At 35.7% G+C, this 20,235-nt stretch overlaps 1 protein-coding gene across 14 annotated transcripts in view; it reads left to right on the plus strand.

Moving 5' to 3' along the window:
* The window catches only part of ptprk (protein tyrosine phosphatase receptor type K), a 241,201-nt gene that overhangs the window by 46,826 nt on the left and 174,140 nt on the right, over positions 1-20,235 (plus strand). For all 14 annotated transcript variants that reach the window (XM_015359378.2, XM_069195990.1, XM_069195992.1 and 11 more), the window contains exon 2: positions 12,223-12,345. In XM_015359378.2, the coding sequence (XP_015214864.1) occupies positions 12,223-12,345 (123 nt within the window). The remainder of the gene's footprint in view (positions 1-12,222; positions 12,346-20,235) is intronic.

Here is a 20,235-nt window from a genome sequence, read left to right on the forward strand (position 1 = left end):
AATTGGATTTACCTTGTGATGTTCATTTTGCTTTCACTGATGAAAGGTGGGAATTAAAAATAACTTCTTCTCCACTCCAGTACAGTGTTGTTTGTTGCAATTATGATACCATACAATAGTAAATTGAGTTATATGGTTACTGGATTCATATATATATATACAGTTTGGGCTTCTGAATTAACTTTTTTTCATCAAAATGCAAGCATAGTAAATACCTTTGCCAAATTAATATGACAGGCATTCGTGGAATATTATGGAAAATGGTAGGCAATACAAACTGTTTCCACAAGTTAAACACTAATTGCTACTTACTGCTTAATTTCTGCTTTAATCAAAGCTAGGTACATAGTTGTCTGTATTATACCAGACTCTATATGTACGTGTATTCATTTAGCAGAATGCACACATTAAGTAACAAGCACTTCAAAGAGTAACATAGATATTTCAGTGAAGCCCTGTCACAAAAAGTAGAAATAACAAGCTTTATTATTCATTACTTTATTTAGGAATGGTGGTTGCTTAATATGACACCTTTATTCATGCAATAAATCAGATTTATTCAAAATTAATTTGATAAATATATATAAACCAAGAGTAAATAGCCTGTTTGTGTGGATAAGTATGATCACTTTCTTTCAGTGGTTAACAGGATTCGTTAAGATGGGATGAGATTGTTTAGATTATTTTGTTGCATATAAATGAAGGCCATTGTTGTTTACTAGTATTGTAAGATTCCCTTAACTGATTAATAAGCAATACATTAAACTAACTGAAAATATTGTTTATCACATTTGTAAAATTGATTAGCTGTATTTTCTGCAGGATGTGAACAGTTTCTTAGGTTTTTGCGAGATTTTGCGGTACACAAAGACAAATACTAACGCTTGATTTATTTTTCTTTTCAAGCACAATCTTAAAACCCAGTGATCTCTCAAAATATCCCAGTTGCCAATTAGTTGTATACCAAGCGAACAGCATGAAATAAAAATAGCAGTGACTGTTTTCTACCCAGTTTAACCATCTGCTGTAAGATTGTTTTCTACGAGCAGCTTCTTTACAAAAGTATTTTAGAGGAAAAGAAAAAATAGTTCAATAAACTTTCCTCTTATTGCCACAGGGCAAGAACATCCCACATTGACCATGCATGGAGAAAGCCCAGGAATGTCTTTTTTTATTGGCTCGGCGCAGTCAGGGTCCAGCCAGTCGGACAATGAAAATGAAGAGCTGGAAGCTGTCGAGGATTAACAACGCTTTAACCCCCTTACCTTTTATGCTTAGTGATCTCGCTTGCTTTTTTTTAATGGGACTTACGCTCTGACTCATTAGCTCTGAGATGTGGTTAAGGTAGTTTTTCCACACCGTCTGCCAGAGAAATAAGTGGAAGCAGATTTTCATTAAATGTGTTACACTGAGAGAAGGCAATATGTTTTAATCTCAACTTCATACTCGCATGCCAAGCTATGAATGTCAGATGCATTAAACCCAACAGACTGAAAGTTTCTTTTTCAGCAGCACAAAAGTAAAAAAGGTGTAATTAAGAAGCAAACAGTTGGCCTATACTCACTTTTAATTTACCGATTCAGCTAAAATTTGAGCATAGTCTTGCAAAATGTCTAGCAACAGAAGTCTAAAGCCCATGTAGACAGTCTTGTGAAATGTTCCGTTTATCTTGTTTTAATTGCCTAGCTTTGCAGTGAAAATGTTAAGGTATTTTTATTCATCTTGCTGCTCTTGTAATTAAATTCTGAGCAATGTCGCACTCTTGTTTAACAAAGTAGAGATGTGTTTTTTTCCTTTTATCTGGGGCATTCTATTGATGGTTACTTGGCTGTCTGATAGCAGTGATGCATGATGGCCAGATACAACATGGAAAGTAAGTAGGATGTAATATTTTCAGAGAGACAAATGTCACCTTGCATTGTTTCTGCATAATTTAACTTTTTTTTGTGTAATCAGTGGAAAACCAGATCTTGATTAAATGGACAGTCCCTGAAAGTCAAGGAGCTGTCTGGTAGGAGGTATATTTTATGAGTATTAATAAATTATTTTTGGAGCCAAGCTACGTTTTAGGCTTTCATTGAATGCATGGAGAACATCTTACTGTATAATAAAAGAGGTTAATGAAAGCTTATGTATTATCTAGACTTTTTATGACATTTCTAACCTTAAGTTATATGTCTATAATGTTGACTATCATTCTTCATTTTCATCTGTAACAAGCTATCTTTGTGTCCAGCTTTCCATATATAAATTATTTAAATGTATTTTTTATTAAATAGATCTTCAGGTTTACTATAGTCGTAAATATCAAATCTAACTTTTGTTGTTGCTGGTATGAAATACTGTTTAATTAAGAGGTCTCTGCCACCTGGTTCATTATATGACTTCAGCAGTAAAAACAAAAACTATTCAGGTTGTACTTCCTAAATTACTTAATGATTTTAATATTGTGTTCCATTGTGTAATAGCTTATTTTTTGCACTCATTGTTAGCCAATTACATTTTTTCTTTAATATTTAAATTCCAGTCTCAAATACGAGCCTTTTTTCTCTATCTCTGATATATATTTAAAGGGATTTTTGTTGGTTATGTTGATTTTAGTTCTTTCATGGTCACTGTTGTGCTTAAAGTTTAATTATTTCCTAGTAGTGTTGCTGTCCTTATTAAAACCTTCAAACTCAATGTCTCTCAATTTGATATGTTCCTCATCAGTCTTCCTATTTTTCTTTTATCTAAACGAAATAATTACCTTTTTATACTCTTGTACCTTCTGTGTAGTGTATTCACCCTATATCCATGTGGGTTGTGCTAGATTTGTCCATCTTTCCAATGACTTGATAGCCATATCTTTTTTTGTACTGATTGTTTCTTCAGTGACCAAAATTGTACATCATATTCTAAATAAGGTTATTACGACCCCAAGTGTCTAGGGGGAAAAGGGTGTAACATTTAGGATAATTCTTTTGGAAGAAGGGGGGTTTTGGTGAGGGACTAGGAAGCGTGATAAGGGTAAGGAACTAGAGTGATGCCAAAGAAAAGAAAATAACAAACAAAACGCTGACGATACTCAAATATACATCCATACCAAACCCGACACTGATGTGGCTGTCTCTATTCTATCTAATTGCATCTCTGACATAAAAATTTGGATGACTCAAAACTTCCTTCATCTTAACTGTGACAAGACTGAAGTCATGCTTATTGGTACCCCCCATCAACTTCGTAAAGCCAGTCCTGTAACCCTGTCTGTAGATGGCTCTGTACTTGAGCTCCAATCAAAATTGAAAAACCTTGGGGTTATATTCGATTCTGGCTTAACATTCGACCCACATGTACAGCATACTGTCAAAACATCTTTTTTTCACCTTAGAAATATCGCAAGACTACGCCCTATGCTATCATTAACTGTGGCTGAAAAGCTGATCAACATATTTGTATTCTCTCGAATTGACTACTGCAATGCTCTGCTCCCTGGGGTATCTAAATCTACTCTGAACAAGCTGCAGTATGTCTAAAATTCAGCAGCCAGAATCCTGACCAGATCTAGTGCAAGTGTTCACATTACTCCTATCCTGGAGTCCTTGCACTGGCTTCCGGTCAAATTCCGCGTAGACTTTAAAATCCTCATGCTCACCTACAAGGCTTTACATGGCTTGGCACCTCAATACCTGTCTGAACTTTTATCGCCCTACTCCCCACCTCGCAACCTCTGCTCTTCAAATTCTGCCCTCCTTACTGTCCCCCAAGCCCGTCTACATTGTATGGGCGACAGGGCCTTCTCCTGCTATGCCCCCAAGCTCTGGAACTCCTTGCCCAAGGATATTAGAGAGTCACCTTCTCTAAACTCAGACTCAAAACCCTCCTTTTCAGAAAAGCCTTTACTTAACTTCTTCCATTCTTCACCCCTCTGCTCTTCTTAATACCATCTTCCACGGTCTCCTCTATTGTTATTGTTGTATTGTTGTAATTATAATTGTGTCCTGTCTTGTGAAATTTTCTTATTTATTGTTGTAGTCTTCTTATTTATTGTTATTGTCATCCTGTAAAGCGCTTTGAGAAGCCACCTTTAAAGGCGCTATATAAAATAAAGTTTATTATTATTATTATAAAATGGAGCTGGCTAGGACAGTGAGGGAAAGCTAATCTGACTACAAAAGAAAACCCGAAACACATGGTCTTCGGCATCTTCAACACCCTAGCTAACCTGCACTGACTACCCAAAACCATACAAGACAAACGGCACTCACCCGTACTAAACTAGTGTACTAATACAAAATCAACTAAGTGTGTACCCAAGAACCTAAGCTAACCTTATATTCAAAAGTTCACACAAAAACACAAGTGAACCAGGAATACAAATAAGGGAAAACAAGAGTAATCAACAGGAGCAGGGTACAAAAGAACACAAAAGTTGAACATGTAATACTGGGGCAAGGTAATGACAAAATAAGGATGAATACACAAACAAACGAAAATACAAAGAAACTAACAAAAAAAACCAACAAAACAACAAATCCGAAGCTATACAAAAATACACGTACACAAAGCAAAACAAACCAACAAACGAAGCCGAAGCAATAACCAGAAGCGAAGCGATAACCAAAACCAAATGGGACCAAAGTCAAACGAAAGGCCTTTTCTTCCTGAAAGCCTACATGTTATATAGTGAATAAAATTAGTTCTGATTGGCTGAGGGCTGATTGATGATGACATCATATTGAAACAGTGGTGTGATGGTTGGCCAATGGGGAAGGGAGAACAATCAAGGGTCAGCAGTGTGGACATAACAGAAAAAACACACACAGAACACACACTGGGACGTAACAAAGGTCATAATAGTGTACAATATAAATACAGTATCCCCTAATTAAGTTCTTCACTTTAGCTATGTATTTTGACAATGTTGGTCTTTGTATTGCGTAGAGCATGTTGTGTCAATGTCTAAAAGACAGCAGTCTAATGCACAGTTAGCTGCGTCAAGCTCCATTTCTCATCATATATGTTTGTGTTCCCTGCATCTAACAGTCTGCATATAATATATTTCCTTTGCAGATTTTACATTGTTTGCTAATTCTCGTTCTTTGGTACAGCCTGTGTTCTTGACTAGTTCAAAAGAGTTTATACCAAGGAAATTCCAGTGGTCAGAACACGCATCCCTGTGGTAGTCCACTAAAAGTTATCACCCCATTTTGAGCATTTTCTCCTTACCTGTAGCCTGTGTTTCCCGTCCATTGACCATCTTGGAATCCAAGTAGATTCTAGGTCATGTTATTCAATAGGCGCAGTAGGCACTGTCTAGGCAGGGGTCAGCAACCTTTCTGAAGCTGCATCCCAAGAGTTATCTCATGCACCTGTTTTTCACAGATTTGCATGCCATGGTACTTGTTTAATGTGTCGTCATAGCTTTGTAAGAGAGCAAAGTCATATTTGTCATAATTAAAAGAAATTCCATATTGCACAAATGTTTATTCAACGATGGATACTTATTCTAAATATTCCTTTAAATAAAACTCCCTCCAAAAAAACAAAAACAAAACAATCTTATGTTCTTTACAAGTGCAGGGTAATACTCCGGAACCATACAGAAGCCTCTGAAGGTGGGACCATATTTTATGATCAGATAAGTTGTGATATTATGTTAGTGTTACACTTTCTGTAGAAAAGGTGAAGCTCATGTTGAGAAAATGTACCCATTCTGAAATATGGTGGGGGCATGGCAGGTCATGTAGGGGGGTGAACTCAATCGCATACCAGGGCATTTTGGCAAAACACCTGGCCCCCTCTGCCAAGAAGCTCGAACCTGGATGAAATTAAACATTTTGTCAGGACACCAATCCAAAACCTACATTCAAAACTGATGCAGAAGTGGTGAACTACCCACAAAATGTGCTTAACAGGCCATCTCAATCTCCAGACCTCAGTCAAACATTTGTGGTTTGAACTCAAGAAGACAGTTCACAAATGGAAAGTAAGTGGTCTGAAGGATATAAAGCAATTCTGCCTGGAGGAATAGTCACAAATCCCCCTTCAGAAGTGCCAGAATATCATACATAAAAAATGTTTTAAAAGTACAATCTATGCCAGAAGAGGATTTCAGGGGTGTGAATTAATGTGACCCTTATGTTTTTACAGCTTTAAAACAAGTATTGCTCAGATCAAATTCATATTTATTAAGATAGTATTATAAAATGTTTAGATTTATGAACTTATGTCATAGATGGGGGGGAAAAAACAGATTCATAGTTATGGGCAACTAATTAAATATCTTGTTTTAAGTTTTATTCTAAGAATAGCACTTAATATTCCAAGAGCCTGAGGTCTTTCAACTATAGAATGTCACCTTCGAAGTTCAGATTCATATTCCTCTTAGGCTAAGGTGATGCTCTTGCATGGGATAGAAGTATCCAGTGTTGTAACACTGACTATATTATAGTTGCATATTATTTCATATTGCAGACGAATAATGGCAATTATCATTAAGAACGACTGGACGTGATTGCATGTCAGTCCTTGTAAGTCATACATATACAATACCCATCTGATGTGTTTATTAAAATTAGTAAGAACAAGCCTAATCCCAATCATAGGATTTATTGGGGATGATACTTTTTTGATGGAGTAAATATGATTTTAGTTTGTTAGCTGCTGGTGGGGAATGGTGTGTGCATTCATCAGAATTCATCTTGTGCTTTTTTTTAATAGCAGCTAAAATGTGTAACAATGTAATCCAGAAAGTTCCCCTTGTGTACATGGCATTGTTAAATGGTAGGTTTATATTATTTTGTACTTAAAACAAGGTGCACTGTATCCAAACGATGCAAACTTACTATATTGATGTTCATGACTTTAAAAAGTTATGCTTTTAAAATGTAACATTTATATCATACTTCAAGATGATTTTCAGCACTTACATTGAGCAGCACACAGGAGAGTTCAGCTGCATGAATCTACATGTTGCATGGATTGTTAAACACTATCATACCAAGGCTAATGGTAAATGTGGTAATTAGCAATCATGATGCACACTTGGAAAATTGTAATGGTTTGATATACATGGTAATTTATTTTTGTATACTGTTAAACATGTAGACCTGTATCATGGTATCCACTACCTGTTGGTAGAAGAATTAATATAAAGATGATTTCTTTATTGCTTGATTTCTTACAATACCAGAAATATATATATATATGAGACCACTTGCTGATAGGAACATGAGAAGGTTGAAAACAAGGAAAGCACATTTGGACCAATTTGCTCATTTGTGTGTTAATGCTGAAAACATAAAAGACACAGTTGGATGAGATCCTGTTTGAAAACCTAACTTCAATAGCATGAATTAGATAATTTATTCCAGAGACCAGCAATAACGTTCTGAAATCTTTCTGGTTTCATTCCTTAATGTTTCTTCTTAATTTGCTTGTCACTTTCAGTTTACTTGTTACCTTGTTGATCTTAAAAAAATAGTCTTAGGTTCACTTTGTCAGTACCTTTAAGGATTTACTGCCTGAAACAAGTCCCCTCAGAACCTTTTTAGTGTTAGCAAATCCTTTAATTAAATCTGATCCTTTGAGACAATTATTCTGATCACTCGCCTGACAACTATGTAGCATCACATAGAAAAGATGTAGGTCTTCAAGTAGCAACATAATTAATAATTCTGCCAGTTTACATTACACACCGCCCCAGGGATGTACACAAGATGAAAATCTCGGCAGATACAGAACATTGCCAAAGTATTCACCTCCTTCTAATGATGTCCTGTTTTGTTTAATTACAAATTGTATATATATCATGTGTGCATTCTTAATTTAAATTTGAATTTTCAAAATGAATGTTTTCATAGATAAAAGCTTTAATGTCATAATACTGTTACCACCTTGCTGAATAGTGTAGTGTTGACTTAGTGATGGACTGTGCTGGTTTTGCACCATGTGTAATGCTTTGCATGTAAACCAAAAGTCCCAAATTGTCTTGCATGACCGCAACCCCTTGCAACTTTGTGGGATTTGAAATGAATTTGACACTTTGCTATAGGCCACTTAAGTGTAGTGATTGGTAGATATACTGTTGACTCATGGACATTCTCTCATCTTATCCAGTGAACGTGGTCCTTCAAAGTTGTCATTGGCCTCATGGTGGCACCCCTAACCAGTTTCCACCTTGGCCTTCTCATTTTGGAGGAACAGCTAGATTCTTCCACTTCTTGAACTTTCCCTTCACCATGCTTAAAGAGACATTAAGGGAGTGTGAAATGTTTTATACCCTTTCCGGATCTATGCATTTATACGAGTTTATCCCTACGTTGTTTTGAAAGCTCCTTCATGGTCTTCATGGTTCAATCTTCAATCGAAATTCACTGCCTGAAAGAGGGAACTTCACTGCATATACTTCACTGTCATAATGCACATACAGACGCCATTCAGCTAATTGTGTGACTTGTCATATTAACATTGTGCATCTGAGCTGATTTTGTTTGCCACAGTAAAGGTGTGAATACTTATGCAGTTAAGATTTTTAGTTCTGCATTTTGTTTTCCAAATTTTGATGACATTTTACTATTTAAGTTTGAGTATTCAAGATTAAATTAAAACATTCACTTCATTTTCGTGGCTTGCAATTCAACAAAACGAGACATCATTGAAAAGGCGTGAAACCCTTTTCAAAGCGCCATATCTGGGTATCAGTATTTTATTATTCTTGGAAAAAATCTTAGTCTGTTTCCGCATGGGAAATTCAAGAGTAAATACATCCTTATTAAATGTGCTTTGTGGATTCCCCACAGTTATGACAGATCTCAAAAACCTTTGGCCTATTTCCCTTTGTAAAACACTCTTCATTCCATTATTTGATTGCTAGCAGATGTAGCTTTCTTGAAGTTAGGCTTTTCTCTCAAGGCCTCTTGCAAATTTAACTTTCATTTAAAAAAAACGAATCAAGTGGAGGACAGTCTAGTAAGACACACTTTTTAAGCATTTAATGGAGCTTGCAAGGAATACCTTAAGACTATGAATTTCATTTACATGGACTAGGAGATTTCCTTCCCTGCATACTGGATAATGACTGTTCAATAATTTTAGTGTTTTTTTTAACCTGTTTTTCCTTGTTTTTTTATAGCAATGAAGAATTAAAAAAGGTTTTTCAATTTAAGTATGAGTTATGTTCTCTACCCTGTGAATGTGTGAATTGTCTACATGTATACAGGTGTTCTTGGGTTTGAACCATTGTAGTATTTCTGTAGTGTAAGAAAACATTGATAGGTAATGGTTAAACCATGGCTTGCATGTAACTTCACCAAAGCAGTAATGTTTTTCTTTGCCTTTTGATAGGGCTGTTAACCCCATTTTATCAGGGAAAGTGTTTCATTTGCGCTTAAGGCCTACTAGCCACCATAATTATTTTGTTATGTGAATGACGTGCAGATGATTATTTCATTAGCACCCTCCCAAATTTGGGTCCTGACATTAGTATGCAAATTATTTAGTCTCTATCCTTACAGGCTGTCTGAATTATAACTCTTTGCTTGTCCACCTGGGGTTGAAGCTTGTTGTTATTAAACCATTAATATAATAACAACTTCTTTGATTTGTGCCTGATAGAATAAAACAGTGTTAACCTTGCAGTTTAATAATGGAATGTAAGGCAAATGTTGATATTTTCTGGCATTCATGTTGTAGAAAGTTTATAGCATGTGTTTGACCAGGAGTAAAGATTGTGCCTAATCTAAATTTCTTGATTGAAACTCTGCCTTTGAAATCAGATGTGGAGAATAAAGCCTTAATGACAGTTGTATTAATCATTTCAAATAGTTTTGTATTCCTTTGGTTTATTAGGTGAGCTGCATTTCCCTTTAAAACAGTTTCTGTGAGGTACTGTACTTGACTGCTCTAACACTGGACTTGCCACTGTAATTGGCATTCTCTGTGATCTAGATGGCAGATGAAACTTATTGATCTCTCCAAGGTTGGAGAGGTGTCAGAAAGGTTTCAGGACAGTATTTTCTTTTTATGTCATAACTATAGTTAAAACATTTATGTAGACCAGCTTCTAACTTTAACTCGGCGTCTTCCATCACATAACCTTGGAGAATTTACAGTTTGTCCCCCAAGAAGACTGAAAATCCAATTTTCCTTATACATTTACATTTTTGGGGATTTGTGTCCTTAGTGTTTTTTTCTTTGTTTGCTTAGTTCCCATTTCTTGTGATCTCAGTTGTTTTGAACATAAATTTGAACACGGTTTCTTTTTATCCACATGTAAAGCAGACTGCTGTAAGAATCAAGGCTAAATGTTCAGCATTCTATACCGGGAACAGCGTTGACTGACCACATTTCATTCACTAAAACAATGTGACAGCCCACCCTTACAGGAGCACATACTGAAATTGAAAGCAAAATTAATAGAACTGAAGACTGGAAAAAGAACATTCAACTTTTACGCTCATCGCTGGTTTCTGTGTGCTTGTGGGAGACTGAAATGCTGCAGAAAAAATATCTGAAATGGTTCTGGAATTGTCATATCTTGTATTTAATTTTGTTAGTTTTTCAGAAGAGAGAATTTTTATGTCTCTGAAAGTTAGCAGTTAACCATTATTTGTAACCATCACATGCATTGGTGAAATGGTTAACCTTTCAAAACAGTATGGATCCTTTAGAAATGAATTATAAGATTGGTATTGGCAAAATTTTACTGACTTAAGAAAATGGGTTTTGGTTTGAGCTTTTTTCAGTTCGCCTTCAAGTCGAGAATGTGTCAGGAAAAAAACGCAGATCTTGTTACAAATAATAAATGGTTTCTAGTGCTGCAAGGATATTGCATTTGCATATATTTGATCTATGACTGGGCTTGAGAACACAAAGCAGTGCTTTAGCACTGGTGCTCTGTTGAGTCATCATGTTTTAATTGCAGATTAAACTGTGCTAACTTGACAGAAGTTATTAATGTTGGATGACTTGGTAATATATGCTGTATGATTCCTCAGTGTATAAATTCACACATTGTGATTGCTTCAGATTGGTTGTAAAAGAATAAGGAGCGTTGCGAATTGACAGAACTACACAGGATTAATTTCCGGTTTCAGGAAGATACTGTAATGCTAATATTGATCTGACTCTTAATTTTATTTTACATTTTAAAGTTGTAAAATGCATAGACGACCTGAAGGAAGAATAGATCTGAAGGTAAAGGGATTTGATAAACTTGAAAGAGAGGTTCACTTACATCAAGTATTTTGAGTTTATTGACATCTGAAATCTATTCAATCACAAGCTATAGAGACAATTATATATTTTTAGTTTTTAGCATCCTATCAGGAGAATTTAATTAGCACCTGTTAGATCTCTTCATTAAAATGCAAATTGTGATTTTCTGCCTGACATCACTGAAAGCCTTAAAGGTCAATGGTTGTCAAAAGTAAATATTTTGACCTTTCATGTACATTTTTGAACATTTTCAGTATAATTAAGCTCTTTGCATAAAATTATGAAAATTGCAACTCTCCTGAATATCCAGTAGCCAACATTTGTCAGACTTTGTATGTGTAGAACAGTTTTAGGGGTTCATAACTTGAAGTCAGATCATAGTTGATTAATAGTCATGCTGATCTTCATTATTTTTAAACATTTGCATTTGCAGTCTAAGAATACTTGTATAAGCAACAGGGTACTTACTAAAGCAATCTGCATGAACAGTCTTGCTCAAGGGCAAAATGGCATCCATCCAGAGATTAGAACAGACAACCCTTCAGGTGTCTCACTCACTAGTACTTTGTAAAATGCATTTAAAAAAGCAGTTTTCAATCCTGTGTAACAGAAGTTCAGTGATTCGATGTATTAATTTTTTTATTGTGATTCCTGTCCTCTGTACCTGAACAGCATATTTTTTCATTCACTCTAGGTTGCAGTGAAGAGCTAAAATGCATGTCTACTCTGAGAAAAGGCTTTAACCTTTTCTAATGTGCAGATCAAAAACCAATTGTCTTAAAATGGGTTACTCTGTTCTTTGTGTCAGATCTCATTTCTGACTTGTAGATTGCAGGATGACATTGTTTTCTGCATTTACCTTGCAGAAATGTAAAGTAACTACATTGAGGCAAATGATCAGCCGTCTAATTTCAGTTTGTTTTACAAACCATGTAAGATATGAGGCAAGAGGTCTGTTGAGAGAAGGGAGGTGAACATTAATTTCTCAGCTGTCCGATAATACGTTAACATTTTGTCTTCCAGGTGGATGTACTTTTGATGATGGTCTTGCTCAGTGTGATTACCAGCAAGATCCATATGATGACTTTGACTGGACACATGTGAGTGCTCAGGAAGCTCCATATTTATCTGCTGAACTACCACAAGGTGAGAGACTGATGTGTATAGTAATTATGACAATTAGAAACATTGGATTATCTGTTTAATAGTCTGCAAGTGATTTATAGGCTGAGTTTTCTCTTTTTCAGAGGTTAAGGTGTCCATTTCAAAATTCAACTCATTACTATACTTAATATAAGTGACATTTTAAAATTCTTTGCATTTTTACATTATGGCATTCATTCTATGAGCCTATACATTTTACTGCGTGAGAAATTAAATAGTCTTAATACATTACTACAACAAGATCTGCCTTCTTCAAAGATGCTCTTTCAGGTTGTCAGTAGTAACCACACTTGTGTTTCATTTTTCGGATGGAACCTAAGTGTGGGTATATCTGCATCAATCACACTAATCTGAAGAATTATGCTGATTGCTCAAATTATAGCGACACCTGAATATTCTTAATTGAATGTAGCTAAAAAGGGTTAATCATAATCACTGAATATTTGTAACATTCTCAAACAACTGAAAAAGAGGTGATGATTCTCTGACATTTTGCTGCAAAGCAATTATAGGTCCCTAATTGTACTGGGTATCGGTATAAAGATCACCGTTCCTATCCTTTAAGAAGAGAAGTGTATATTCGCAATTTAGAACAGAGCATTTTTGCTTAAAACTGAGAGGTGAAATAGAGAGTCATTTAAAATTGGTAGGCTTTAGTCAGATAAGAACAGGTAGAGAAATGAGTAAGTCAAATGTGTGAATGACCTTGCCTGTTCACCTTTGAACAGTTTAATCATTTGTTTTCAGACAGGATGATATGCATAGGAAATTAAAGCTTTTAAATTTCAGCTAAATTTCCCAATTAATAAGACATTAGGTAATTAATCATGCGGGAGAACTGAAAAGGTCATTTGTGCATTTTTAGAATGCAGTAGTATTGCTTGAGATTTACGGATAGTTTTATTGAAGTTGTTGGCAGCATGGTGGTGTGACAATTAGCACTCTTGCCTCGCCACTCCAGGGTACTGGGTTCAGCCCAGACTTTGGACATGTTGCTTTTATGGTGGTCTCACCGCATTTGTCTTGGTTTCCTTCAGGTGCTACAGTTTTCCTCCACATCCCAAAGTTAAGAGGGCTAGGTTTGATTGGCTATTCTGAAATTGTCCCTTAGTTTTTATTTGGACGTGTTGGTTAACATGCTTTGGCACGGCCAGCAGACAACAGCTTGATGGCGGTGTTCATGACACCCAGGCAGCTGGGCAATCATCTCACGTCATTGATTTTATAGTCTTAGATTCTACCTTACGTTTATATTGTATATATACAATATATAGACATTGTATAGATTTAAAATCAATAAAATCCTTAATGTAAGTTATTGTGTGGGGAAAAAAAGTCTTAAACACACTTCAGTATAAAGAATATACTGTAATTTGGAATATTTTTTGAACAAACACCAAATACGAATGTAGCCCTTAGTATTCAAGAAATAAGTTTGCAATTAATTATGGTCCAAAATCTTAAAGAAAAATAGAGAGATGTGTAGTGTTACTTATGAGATATAAAAGGCTCCCTGAGAGTTCAAGGACCGAAGGTAGTTATACAATCCTGATAACTTTTGCATATGACTCCTGTGTTGACCACAGGAATACATAGGTTAAAAGGTTTTACGTAGACATGCATCCCCCTTGTTTATGTGCATTCCTGTAGAAATTATTTTTTACTTTATGCATTTTTCATTTATGGGAGTTTTTCAAGGATATATGTCACATATACTGTAAATCGAGAATGACCTGTAACATAGTTGACAAGTAATACATATACATACCACACCTGAAGAAGGCTCCACGGCCGAAACGTTGTTCTCTGTCTTCTTTTTTTCAGCATGGAATAAACCTATTACTTGTTCCCTTGCAGCCTACGCATTGTGACGCAGCTACCCACCTGAAGTAATACATATAAAACTTCAAGTCATTCAAAACCAACGTATTCAACCAGCAGCTTAAAATCAACATTTTAAACATTGTTTAAAAGGTGCCAAAGTTAGTCTCATCAATACTGCGATTTCCATGGCAGTCGATCTACCCATTTGTAACTTTCTCTGCTTCTGAGATGGAAAATGCTTAATGCATGAGTCATGACTTCTAAAGTGTTTCTCTTATGTGCCCTGGAGATGGTGTTTCAATTGTCTGTGATTTCTAAAGGGAAACTCTTCCCCAAGTCCTTTTCCAGTTGAAATAACCTGACAGCGAAACCACCTTTTGGCAATTGTTTTGTTGTTAAAAAAACAGGTTGGTATTTGCCTGATACTATTCTCAAAAACATCTACAATGTTTTGGTTTCAGCTGGAAATCTAGAACATTTAATAATTCACATTGTCTTCCAAATTCATGCATGACTGATATTTACAGCAATGCAACTAGAACAATTTAGACATCTTGTTTTAGGTGCTTTGGGTGTGAAAAGCCTCTGCTTAAGCCGGCATCACACTACATCACTCAGTATGACTTCTAGTTAGAGAGAATGTCAAATTTAACGACTGCAGTTGCTGAATCTTGCTGCCTTTTCTGTCCTAGAGGGTGTCAAATTATACGACTAGGAATCGCAGGGGTGTACCAATTCCACGATTCCCTTACAACTTTTCATCACAGTTCCAAATCTCGTATTTCGCTGCAAAAGTACCGCGAGGTCGCCTCTTTCTGGCAGCCAATCAATGTGGAGCACAAGGGGGAGCATGGAGAACAAGCACGTTAACATCTTGAAAAATGTAACACAGGCATTGTTTTCCACAAATAAACATCTTCAAAAATATAATTCTTCTTTATAAATAGAGAAGATATTTACAAAAATTAAAGTTAAATATAAAACACCTTTAAAACAAATGATGTAAACACGTTAGTATTGTGCTATAATGTAATATAATGGGCACATTATCTCACAAGCACACATCTGGCTCACTTTTTTTATTTAGTTGTGACGAGTCACAGAGAGTCGTAGGGGCTGTTAAAAGCACTATGACTGAGTTACTGGAGCTGTGACACTACACAATTGACAGTAACAGGCGTGTGCTGTGACTCTCTACAACTCGCTGTGATTTTCGTATGATGATGTAAATGAAGGCTGCAACTGAAAGTCCTAGGAAAAGTCCTGTAGTGTGAATTTGAATTTGAAAACACAACTAAGGGCTTGACCATGCGTTTGAAAGGAATCCCTATATGGTTTATCATTTCTTAAGGGATGTTAAGGGAGTTAAAGCTGTATGTTTGGTAAAATACTGTTTGGTTGTTTGAAAGTTGCTGTAACTGGAAAGTAATTAGAGATTTGGTAATGCTTTATTTTAGAAGTAAGTCACTATTACTCTCTTATTAAATAAAATGGTGCATTTTGGAGTTTCAAGGGATTGAAGTGACGGTGAAAAAAATAGCCTTTTTAGTCTCAAACAGAGAAGATGAGGAGGTGACTTGATAAAAGTATTCAAAATCCTCAAAGGCATTGACAAAGTCATCTCTGTGGGCTTCGTTAGAAAAAACAACGAAAAAGCAGAAGGCATATTTGGAAACTACATGCACATGCACACTGAACTAAAAACAGATGACCCTTTTGTACCCAAAGAGTTGTGGGAGTATGGAACATGCTGCTTATGTTGCTAATGACTTTGTGTTGCAAATCAATTCTGGGGAAAAAGTTTTTATTTGATCTAAAATAAAACTTAAGTCATGCAAGAACTATGCCCTGCCATTTGGAATAAAGAGATTTGGAGCCTATATTATCAAGAACATTTTTGCAGAGACCTGATTTTTTTTCACATATTGGTCCCCATTGTGGGCAAAAGAGCATGCGTTTCAAAGCAGTGATAGAGAATGAGCCTATAAGAAGCCAGGAAAAATGCAGATCTAGCACAGAGTTGAAATCAAAACTATACCATCAATCCATCATTGTTATTCGTCTCGCAATTTGTGATCTTGTGTCTCACTGTCACCTGGTCTGCTTGATGGAATACTTGATGGAGTGTAACAAAAAAAGACCATTTAAAAATGGAAGAGGTAATGTATCAAACACCAGCGAATGCAAAGTAACTTACATTAGAGAGACAAGTAGGTCTCTTTATCTTATTTTTCTGTGAATGTATAGTCTATGTTCATATTGAAATGAATGAAGGTATTTGTTCCTGTCACAGAAGAATAAATAAAACACCCATGATCATTTAATGTGAGCTGTGATTATTTACTGTTGAAGCTTGGGTAGCTTGAATTTGGAGAACAGTATTCCATGCTATAGAATCTGTATAGAATTTTCTTACTGCCTAGTGTTGACGTCTGTGATGTAAAAGATTTTAGACTTCTGTACTTGTATGTCAGTTTCTGTGTCTTCTGAGCAGCCATCTACTTGATGAACAATTTATTCATTTTGACAATCAATCTAAATCATATTTTATATGGGTCAGTAAGCAGTAAATGAAGGAGTTTGGATTGCTTTACTTGGCTGCTAAATTGGAAAGACAATTTGGAACTAAAAGTGATTCCTTTTAAATTGAAAACCCAAATGGAAAGCTTGTCTTGGATGCTGCGTCACTCACTACTTAATCACATCTCCTTAGTAGGCATGCATAATTTTGCTTGTGACTAGGCAATTCTCAATGCTGGTCATGATTGGTGACAGCTATCTTGCAGACATGCATTAATCATGTGAAAGGTGCTGAAAATGATGTGGATGTTACATAGAAATTGTACTGTTAAACCATCATTAATTACTTGCTTATTGAAGGCTTTGGATAATCAAATCTAGCTGTTAGGTTTTAATTTAGCCTTTAATTCTTTTCCTTTCCATTTTTAAAGGGGTTTCAACTACCAGAGAGGTTTTTTTTTACCCATTCAGTCCCATCTCCTCCCCCTTCTCCCTCTCATTTTTCAGCACAGATAAACTAAAGGAAAGCCCCAGGATTAATGACAAATCAGTCTATCAGTTTCTTTCAGTGCCCTTCATTGTTTGCCATTGATGTAAGGTTTTCAGAATCAAACATAAAGATATAAACATAAAAAATGTCTGCTCTTATCCATTTTGCACAAACCTATTAAATGTTAACATTAAGATTTTGCAGAAAGTTCTCACCTACCTTTTCTCATGATATTTAATAATAGCAAATAGTATATGATCATTCTCCCTTAGGAAAGATTATGTTGTCATTTTGGTTGTAAATATTTCCCATTTGTTTTAAATGACTTGTATAACTTGTGCAGATTTTCTGTTAAGAGAAGTTGCTTGTTTTACATGTTTTTACAAGACTTTAGCTTGAAGAATCCTACATAACTACAGAAACAAAGGTTTTGCCCACCATATGATTGGATCAGTATACAGCCTTCTTGGATATACCATATTCAGACATTTTTGAATGAAGCATTGCCAGTCATTTGAATGACATCTGCTAACAAACTGTCTCGAGTGCACCTGTTAAAAAGGTTCATTTTTAACAAATTGCCTTCTGTAACTGCTGCATAAATGTTGCAAAAGGCTTTGTTTGGCACAGAACATAGAAGTCAGACTTGCATCCTATAAAATGTTGTAATTTCCAGTGAAATCTGAACTCCCTCCAAACACGTACCTTTTCCCTGTTTTATTCTGCCTCAGTGTCTAAGCTGTTACAAAGTACCACAGTGTTACACAGTTTTTCTTTTATGAAGCTGCTCAAATTCTGCACTGTTTTTTTATCACTGTACAGATAGCAGAGCCTAATGAATTAGTTAATGAAGGAGAGTATTACGGTAAAAATTACTGAATAAGGACTGACTTTGCTTATTGTTACCATAAAAAAGTTCCTGTAATTAGTTGTTACCTGTTGTGACAGGCAGATAGTTGGCTTTTAAATGCCCTTTTCCTCACAGTGGAACTGTTTGGTGGATTAAAATAGGATTCTGAAGGTAATATTTCAGATTTATAATAAAAGCACCTTTTTGGACCCCTGCGTGTTTTCATATTTTTAAGGCAAGAGCTGAAGATTAATCTTCCTTTTAAATTTGTAGTGAAGCAAGGCTACACCATAACAAATAACAAATACTTGATAGAGGAAAAAACAGGAAATGCAGAGGGTTCAGTAGCAGTTCAGAATGAGCCCTGTTGCTAAATGTGTATGTGTCATTTACATTTATCACATTTACATTTAAATTTTCAGTAACAATTAATATGCAGTCAGAACTTTTTTTGAAAAGATCTGTGATGAAAGTATATTGGGAATAAACCTTTTATATGTTTCCTATTGCTCTGATTTGGCCTCACACCTGACTAGTGAACTGTGCAACTTGGTTGCAAGTGACTGATTCTGTTTTATTGTGAATGCATTCCTACATCAAGGTGTGAGTGGTTGCACAGCCAGTGGCTCACACTTGAGATAGTCTACATTCAGGAGATCTCCTGAGCAATTTGTGGTAAATACGCAATGACCACTTTCCCACTTTCAAGCTGTAACTGACTGTTATAATCCTGACCATTGTTTATTTTTCTCTAGTGAAGAAGTTGTAAATTTAAAGTGTTGACCTCAGCTAAGGTTTATCTGGTACGTGTCAACATTGAATATCTCATTTAAAATCAATACAGTAAACTATTATGTCTGTCTCTACTTTATCTTTTCCTAAAGACTCCAAACAAATGTGAAATTTCATTCAGGATGAAAGAATCAAGGAATTATTAGTGCTTTTGAATCCTGTTACTCCATAAATTGGAGGTGTACTGAAATGAAGGATGCGATAATTTCAGCTTTTCCAAATACAGACACAATATATAATACCTTAGCAAAGATTTTGACAAAAAGCTACCTGAAACCAAGAGAACACATGGGTTACTAGTGGGGTACTGAACACCTTTGACTTTTTGGCCTTTGTTAAAGAATAATGATCTTGTACTGCTCCTTTTCCACATCAGTTAGACTGCTGATTTAGATTTTTCCCATTGTATTTTTAAAGCTTTAATATTTTAGAGAATTTTAGGCAAGCTAGGTGAAAATAAATTCTCTTTGATTGATTAACTAAACTCTACTGTACATAAATTTGACAGCATTGTCTCTTAAATTAATTCAAATTCAAATATTAATATGACTTTGGAAAGCTTTCATACCAGAGTTACTTCTTAACTTCTTAGATTGGGAACTGGTGTATCTGAATTGTCTCTAGTATCATCCAGTATTGATATTCAGATGTGACAAATTATCCCCACACTGGTAATTACTCAAGTCCTTTATTTCTTTCCCTGTGTTCGGCACTTACTTGTTACAACTTCTAATTTGTAAGAATTTTATAAATCAGTATATACATCAGGCAGAAATTATCAAAATCTGGTGAATTCATTTATAAATTTTATTTGTGAAGAAAAAAAACGAGTCAACATATTGATACTGTTTTAGTCATTGTTTAGACGATCAACAGAGGAATGGTTTGTCTGGAATATCCTGTTCTTTCTTAGTTTCATTCCATCTTAATTTGCCATGATAGCGCTCAAAGAATTACAACTATTACTCACAGATGAATCAGAGGAAGTAAAGTGTCCCACCCTTCACAGATAATATGTACTGGTTCATACCACAGATCTGCTTCCCTGCACACTTCTTAGCAAGCAGTAGCATGTTGTCTGGTTAAAAAAGAGTAAAAGAAGGAGGGATCAGACAAAATGGGTATATCGTATAACCCAAAATGGGCGCTGCGGTGGCTCTGTGGCTAAGAATTTGCGCCTGTGGCTAGAGGCATCCTACTCTGTTGGGGCCCCTGAGCCAGGCCTTAACTCCAACTGCTCCAGGGGAGCCGTATAAATGGCTGACCCTGCGCTCTGACCCCCAGCTTCTCTCTCCCTGTCTGTGTGTCTCATGGAGAGCAAGCTGGGGTATGCGAAAAGATCATTCCTAATACAAGAAATTGTATATGGCCAATAAAGTGATCTTATCTTGTGTGG

Source organism: Lepisosteus oculatus, chromosome 2 (genome assembly GCF_040954835.1).
Source record: "Lepisosteus oculatus isolate fLepOcu1 chromosome 2, fLepOcu1.hap2, whole genome shotgun sequence".
Classification (NCBI taxonomy): Eukaryota; Metazoa; Chordata; class Actinopteri; order Semionotiformes; family Lepisosteidae; genus Lepisosteus; species Lepisosteus oculatus.